Here is an 8177-nt window from a genome sequence, read left to right on the forward strand (position 1 = left end):
TGAAGACTCAGATCCATTTAAGGCCCATAATTTGCCTCATTTCAGCCATTTGTTAGCTCTCTTTTTTGCCCCAAATTTTTGGCTTATTGTTAAAGGCCCATCTCCAACCACCATCAACTCCAGTCGCTACCGAAAGTTGCCACCGACTCCAGTGAATTTTAGACCACCATCTCAGGCTTCCATCACCGACTGCATGCTATTAACTCCGACATGAAAAGAAATTAAATTCAAGCTTACAGAATATTTCATCTTGAGTTTGAGGGGAGAGGTTAGACTATATCACAAGATTTGATTTTTGATATTTGATTATATTCAAATCTGATTAGATTTGATTGTAATCTCCTACCTTTGAGGTAATTAGCTTTGATTGTATTCAAATTTGATATTATCTACATATATATCTAAATTATTCTCACATACCACACTTCTCTTATAAATAGGATCTCTATGTATTGTAAATTCCATCAACCATTAAGAGCAAAATACAGCTATTTAGACTTTATCATTGATCATGTTGACGTAAGTCATAGATCAAACCACTTAAAATTCTTATATTTGTTTTGTTTTGTTTTATTTACAATATCTTTATCTTTTCTTTAACCTATGACATGGTTCATCTCACCTTCTATGTCAAATTAATGGATACATTTGATCTTGATGGAAAAAATATAAATTAAAAAAAAAAAAAAAAAAAAAAAACCCTGTCCTTGGATAAAACCCACCCCTGCCCTTATGCATTTCCAACCGGCCAGTCACTATCAGATAACACCATTCCCTTTCCGCTTTGCGCAGACCTCAGAACACCCATCATCTGATATGAGTTACGGTCACCTTGTATTGGGGTGCCAGTATATTGTGACAGTATAGCTGGTATGTTTACGATGCCTTGTAGTGGGGCTACTTGTATGTTTGATGTAGCCTGACTTGGTGGGTTGCAGAGAAGAACAGCAATAAAAGAACGGATAAACAATTTCATATCTCAATTCTATCAAAGACTTAAGAATTTTTATAAAAACAACAAATTCAACTTTGAGTATTCTCATTAATAAAACCCAATAATAAACATAAACCGGTTTTTCTGGAAGCTATAAGCATGTATTTATAGATCCCTAAAACCCAAAACCTAATAAAATACAAAATAAAGATTCACAAAACCCTAAACCTAATAAAACATGAAATAAAGACAAAAAACCGCAAAATAACATAGGCGTCCGGACTTGCGACAGGTGAGCTCCAGACGAGGACTCTCAGGTTAGGCCTGTCCGGGCGGGCTGCAGACGAGGCATTCCAATCTACATGCATCAATGTTATAGATCACCTATAATAGGGTTCCGATATGATAAGATAATCTCAACCATATAAGGGTTAGTATATGGGTATGATGATATGATGCGATGAGGCTGTGGTGATAACGTAAATGAGATGTGTAAAAATGTTCTGTTTTAAATTCACAATAAGTTTATGACTGTCATGAATTATGCACTGTTTTATAAAATTGGTACTTTGCATTCTCTTTTTATTTTATTTTTTCTAATTGAATAAGGAAAAATGATTATAGTGGAGGATCCTTCTCACTCTTGATTCAAAAGAAAAAAGAGAACGGGTGATCAAAAACCGAAAGAGAGGTGGGAAATGAAATAGAAAGAAAGTAGCGAAAATTAGGAGATGATATGCCTAAATTAGGTAATGGGAAATGAAAGAATGCATTGCTCCAGAATGTAACAATTACGTATGAACTTCCACGTACGAGGTTATTGTTTGGGAAATAAACAAGCTAGCTAGGTTTGTTGTTGGTATATATATTATGATCCCTAACATAAGTATTAATGCTTTTGTTTTCTCTCTTTTTATTTGGGAAATGAAATGAAGCCAAAAAAAAAAACATGCATGAATGCATGAACTCTGCATCAGTCATCAGACCTGACCTCGTTTAAGATAAGACCATATTCCATCGCTGGGTCCTTTAAGATATATATATATATGTCCACAATATTCTTAATTAATATTATCCTCATGCATGCATGCTACACATGCACCATGCCTTTCCAAATGTCCAATATCTGCAGTCATCCTACTGCGTGCTATAATCAAATATTGTTAGAATATTACGGCCTTCCATAACGAGGAATAAATAATCAACAAGAACGATAGATTTGTGGTAGGATAATTCGAGGAATCCTGGGCCTCCTAATTTTAGAGTAATTCGAGAAACCTCAAACCTCCCAAAACAACTATTAACGTTGAATATTAAATTTCTCATATACTTATTCATAGCATCACCTCTTTAAATAGAGGATTCATAACATATTACATAAGAGAACTAGGGCTGAATCAGCAGAGACTTATTAAAATAATATCATAACCCTAATACAGCTAAGGATAGCCACTTATGCTAACAAAATATAAACCTAATATATAAAATTAATACGACTAGCCTAATATGTAAAGGCTCGTAGGTAACATAGAACACATGATCCCGCAACATTGCCACGTGATCCAGATGATTCGATTGCCACTTTTTAAACTTTAAGATAAGATCGAAAATGCATGAATGTTTTGATCACAATCTTAGTTGCATTTGTTGTAGATGACTCGAATTGTCAAGACTCTTGGTGGGCCCTAGCTGTATTGAAAGTCTTGTGATTCAAGACTTGCTCTCTCACGTGTTCTCCTTATTCCAAATTGGTTTTGGATTTGTCTTCAAGTTTGACCGGTACTTTTTACCACGTCAGTAAATTTATTGACTTGGCATTTTCACCATGTCAAAAAATTTTGACGTGGTAAAACTGGAACGTCAAAAAAAAAAAATTTGACGTTTCAGTTTTGACACGTCAGAAATTTTTGACGTTTTAAAACTGACGCGTCATAAACTTGAATTTTTTGACACCTGCATTTTTAACCTTTGACACACGTCAAAAATGATACGTTCAAAAATGGTTTCTGACGTGTTAGTACCATTGACACGTCAAAAATCAATGGTCAAAAAATAAATGTATTTTTGTAGTGGTATGTATTCCTTTGTTGACTTATTTTGGACTTTGTTGTCCAACTTGGATTTGGATTCCTTACCTCCAACAACCAACTTTGAGTGCTATATAAAGGAATTGAACCTTTGTGTTTTATGTGTCCCAAAAACGTCAACATTAGTGAAGCACCAAAAGAGGGGAGAAAAACATATGTGAACGTGAGAGAGAATTTGAGAGAGATTAAAAGTGTGTGCAAGGGCAGCAAGAGTAGAAGAAAAGAGAATTTGAGAGAGAAAAATAGAGATTAGCCATCATCTGTTCAAGCAAAATAAGAGTTTGTATATCTGTCTTTTGTATTATATTTTAGGAATAATCAGATTTGGGTGTATTGGGACTTTGGGATCTGAGTGATTTTCTCTCTATTATTCTTGTTTATTTTTTGATAGTGGATTTTCTCTGGATCATCTCCGCCAGTAGATGTAAGCTTGTTAAGCTAAACCACTTAAATTTTAGTGTCGTGTGTGATTTGATTGCCTTATCTTTATTATTCAACATACTTCTTATTTTTCGCATCTTACAGGTCTTGAGTAATAGGATTAATTTCCTAACCACATCTGTAATCATTTTCATGTCCATTTTTATAGTTTCAGTTCAAAGAATACAAGGGTTTGTTTTAATTTTAATTTTTACTTTGCATAATTCCTCTAAGAATTTATGCAATTCTCCTTTTTTAAGTTCATTGGCATTCTAGACAGTGTAATCTTTCTTTCTTTTTCCCTGAATAATACATAGGGAAAGGACACTGTTATCTACTCTCTTGTTCTAATTATATTCCCTGGCCAATACATGAATAGTATTGGAAATGTGGCACGTCGGTGATGATGGCAGAACTACTTATGATGCTTAAGTTATTGAAGGAGAACTTGAGAATATGCATAAGCAAAGTGTAGGCAAGAAAATATGCAAAAACTAGCGTACATATTGTTAGCATATAATAAGGGATTTAATTTTAGATATTTGATTGTATTTAAATCTGATACCATCTTCATATTTGTATTATTCTCACCAACCACAATTCTCCTATATTTAGGAGCTTTATGTATTGTAAATTTTATCAAGGCATTAGAGCAAAATGTAAATATTTAGCCTTTATCCACGTAAGTCATAAACCAAACCACCTAAAATTCTTGTGTTTGTTTTGTTTTATTTTCACTATTTTATCTTTTCTTTCACATATGACATGCTTCATCTCACCTTTCATAGAGGTTGTTCATCCTTAATTGGTAAGTGAGCTTAATAAAGTAAGTGCCAACGGTAATGAAGAGTAATTCTAGAAGTTCTTATTGTGTCACTCCAAAAATGAAGTGTCTTTTAAAATTACCATTTGATCAAAATTCAATAACGATCAATCACAATTGTTCAATGGTAATTTTAGGAGTCACATCATTCTTAGAGTGAAACAAGAAGAATTTCTAGCATTACTCAAGCATGAGGGCCACATGGAGGGCAGTGTGTATCTTTGTTTAACATGTCATTTTTACATATTTGTGTGTGTTTATATATATATATAGCTTATTTTATAGTCTTGATTTTGAAATGAAATTAGTTGATATATGTCAAATTAATGGATATGATCTTGATGGAAATAAATAAATAAAACTAGCCTTTGACAAAACGTACATGCACCCGCCTTATGCATTTCCAATCGGCCAGTCACCATCAGATAACACCATTCCCTTTCCGCTTTGCGAAGACCTCAGAACACCCATCATCCTCTGCCGCAGCCCGAAACGGTCTCTCCTGGATTCTTCCGACATGCCCCCACTTGAACCGTACTGTTGCACCACAAGAACCGACGCCTGCAAAGCAAAGGTTGAAGACATCAACACATCCCCTATCACCCCTAGCTCTGGGCAGTCACTCCATTCCGACAGTCCCGACAGCAGTGGCGACACCTTTCCGGCCCCTTTTCCGACTATATACAAGTCATAGCTATTTTCCATTGCACTTATCGCCGACACAGTCTCCTCCCCATTGTTCACCACCTTTTCCAAGTACATTATCGACTCCTCGCTTGCCGACTTGAATCTAAACTCGTTTATGTAGTCCTCGTCGATAGTTTCCTTGTCGTTTTCCGTTGTGTCCAACGACAATATCTGATGCCCTTCGACGTCATTTACAGGCTCCATGTGCTCGACTGCATCCTCGTCCGGAAGGAATCGCACCACGGTGAGGCTGATTCCGGGATGCCCCGCCATCCTCCACGCGTAAGCCAGAGCCTCACGGTCGTCACCGCCGCCAATGAAGAGCATGCAAAAGCGGCGCTTAACGTTAATGTCTGCCGCCGCTAGTCCGCGGTCGATAAAGATTCCGACAGAGCACGGCGCATTGGCTAAAACGTTGAGGTTTATGTCTCTGTAGGCGACATTCTCGTCCTCCATCCGACCGCCCACGGTCAGGTGCTTGTGAAATGGGAGGAGAATGAGGGAGACACGCTTGTCCTGAGCCACGCTGCAAATGTCCTCGTGCATTGTGCTGTATAGGGACATGGCTGTGAGGGGTTGGACGGTGAAGAGGTGGTTGTCCCTCTCGAAGGCCTCGAAGGCGTTGATGATGAGGTTAGAGTCGGCCTGCGCACGGCTAGGGTTGTGGGCGCCGGACTTGCGGCGGGAGTGGACGATTAGCATGGCGGAGGCACGTCCAGTGAGCTCGACAAGGTGGAGGGCGAAGATTGTAATAGGAGAGAGTTTGGTGGCGTGGGAGACTTGAAGGAGGCTGATTATGCCGGACACATTGGCGGTGGTGTAGACGCAGGCGAGGACTCGGAGTTCGGTGTCCGGCTTTTGTCTTTGTATAGTCCTCAGCCTGTACTGCTTCAAACCCTTTCTGTGCTTGTAGATGGCAGACATGATGGGGGCGACCACAATTGTCATTGCCACAATTGCAACCACCATCACTGTGAACTGTTGGTCGTTCAAAATCTGCATATATATATATATATATATAGAGAGAGAGAGAGGGAGAGAGAGAATAAGCAAATGATATTAATTCATGAGTAATAAATTTAATTATTTATTTTCCCCCCTTTCTTTCATTGGGCAAATATATATATGAAGGTTTTTAAAGAAAAAGGAAAAACAAAATCTTAATAATCTTTTGCCCTATTATTGGATGATACTAATTACCATAATAAATCCCCCTTACAAAGATGGCAAAAGGGTTGGAAGGGCATATATACAACTTAACTCTATATTGGTGTCTTAAACTAATTGAAAAATAGAAGGGTTTGCACTTCGACCTCCAAATTACGACTCACTGCATCTTTGACTGATAAACTACCAAAATATTTCGAGTTATACCTAGAGTTAGATTTGGTCGTTAGTTTGGATGGAAATTTTAACATGGGCCAATCAGGTGCACATAAATGTTTATTCTACCAAAAATACAGTGAGTAGAGAAGAAAAAAAAATGATAAAAACTATTCCTCTCAGTGGGAGTGACTACAAGTACCATTCCAGAAGAAGACACGGCCGCACGACCACCCTAGGAGAAGATAGGTGGTGGCATAGAGCACTCTCCCAAGAGAAAACTATGGGTGGCCACCCTAGGAGAAGGCAAAGGGTGGCCATAAGAGAAGACGAGGGTGATTGCATGCCCGCCCAAGGAGAAGAGAGGAGGGTAAGGAGAAAATTGTAGGTCACTGTGCATCCAACTCCAAGAGAAAATAGTGCATGCACAGTCAACCAAAATAAGATAGGTTGTGGTTGCGGTTGTGTGACCACGTCCATTATTTTCTCTTGGGTGTAGCCACTCCCTCTCTTCTCTTAAGGTGGTCATGCAGCCATCTTGTGACGTCTCACATTGCACATTGCCTGGATATGAAAAATATGATGTGTTTATATGGAATATACTCTTTCTAAATGGTATGAGGCATTTTGGGGGTAAACTCAATAATAAAAACCGTGCGGACTTGACCCAAAGCGGACAATATCATACCACTTAGAGTAGGGATGTTACTCATCCCCTATCTTGTCTTGATGTGGCAGCTAGCGCATGCAGTCACTCATTGTTTCTCTTTAGGGTGGTTGTGTGTAGACAAGAGAAGACAAGTAGTGGTCGTGACCGCTCCCTCTCTCCTCTTGGGAGGCCGCACAAGTACTCTTTGCTAATAACACCCAACATAGATAGAGAGAATGTTAAGTACCTTTTTGTTCCACCCAGTATTGAGGATAACAAGTGCCAAGATGCCTTTGGTGTTCATAAGTACTCCAAGAGCCGCACCATCTCGAAGTGGCATTTTAAATAAAATGCAGATGATGAGAGAGCTCAAAATCTTCGCCATGAAAGCAAAGCATATAACCAGCATCACAAAGTACCATGTCGTGTCCCTTGAAATATTATTGAAATCAATTTTTATCCCCCAACTCACAAAGAAGAAGGGCAACATAATCCCCGACACAAAGTCATCTAGCCTGTCCAAAAGCACATCCCCAAACTCCCCATTCGGCATGATAAGCCCAAACACAAAAGCTCCTACAATGGACTGCGCACCCAATAAATCGGTGATGCACGCGCACATTAACGCCCCAGCCAACACGAAGCACAAATGGTACTCGCTATAATTGTCCTTCTCCGATTCGATGCGGATTATCCTTTCAAGAAACGGACGGACCGCTAAAAAGCAGATTAATATGAAGGCAACGACGCCGGTTAATGATTGAGGAGTAGTTTTCATGCCGACACCTATTAAAATATAAATATAATTATTAAAATTCATCTCTTCTTATCAACTTAAGCTTTTAAGTTAAGTACTGGTGATTCACCTGTTGGTATCAATATTGCAATGAGAACCCATGCGTATATGTCGTTGAGCATGGCCACCGACATGGCAATTCTCCCTATATCGGAGTGGAGGAGCTTGAGGTCGGTGAGGATGTGCGTAAGCACTGGGAAGCCGGTGACGGTGAGCGCAGCGGCCCAAAAAACGCAACCCATTTTCGGGGTGATGTGACTGGAGCGGTATTGCAGTAGGAAAAACAAGCCCACTCCTAAAAGGAATGGGATGAGAATTCCGGTGATGGCGATGCCCATCACCCTTTTCCTGGGCCGGAGGATTGCACTGAGGTCCATCTCTAAGCCGGTGAGGAATACGTAGAAAAGGAGGCCTAAGTTTGCCATCGTCTCAACAACCATTATGCTCCTTTTTGGGAA

General features: G+C 39.1%; 1 protein-coding gene across 1 annotated transcript; it reads right to left on the minus strand.

Annotated features, from left to right (window-relative positions):
* Window positions 1-4657: 4657 nt before the first annotated feature.
* LOC132169442 (cation/H(+) antiporter 15-like) lies at window positions 4658-8177 on the minus strand. Its single transcript, XM_059580474.1, has 4 exons — window positions 7790-8177; window positions 7171-7709; window positions 5165-5947; window positions 4658-5122 (listed from the first exon to the last, which is right to left on the minus strand). Exons 1-4 carry the CDS (start codon window positions 8157-8159, stop codon window positions 4658-4660), a joined length of 2157 nt encoding a protein of 718 aa, XP_059436457.1. The 5' UTR covers window positions 8160-8177.

Source organism: Corylus avellana, chromosome ca2 (assembly GCF_901000735.1).
Source record: "Corylus avellana chromosome ca2, CavTom2PMs-1.0".
Lineage (NCBI taxonomy): Eukaryota > Viridiplantae > Streptophyta > Magnoliopsida > Fagales > Betulaceae > Corylus > Corylus avellana.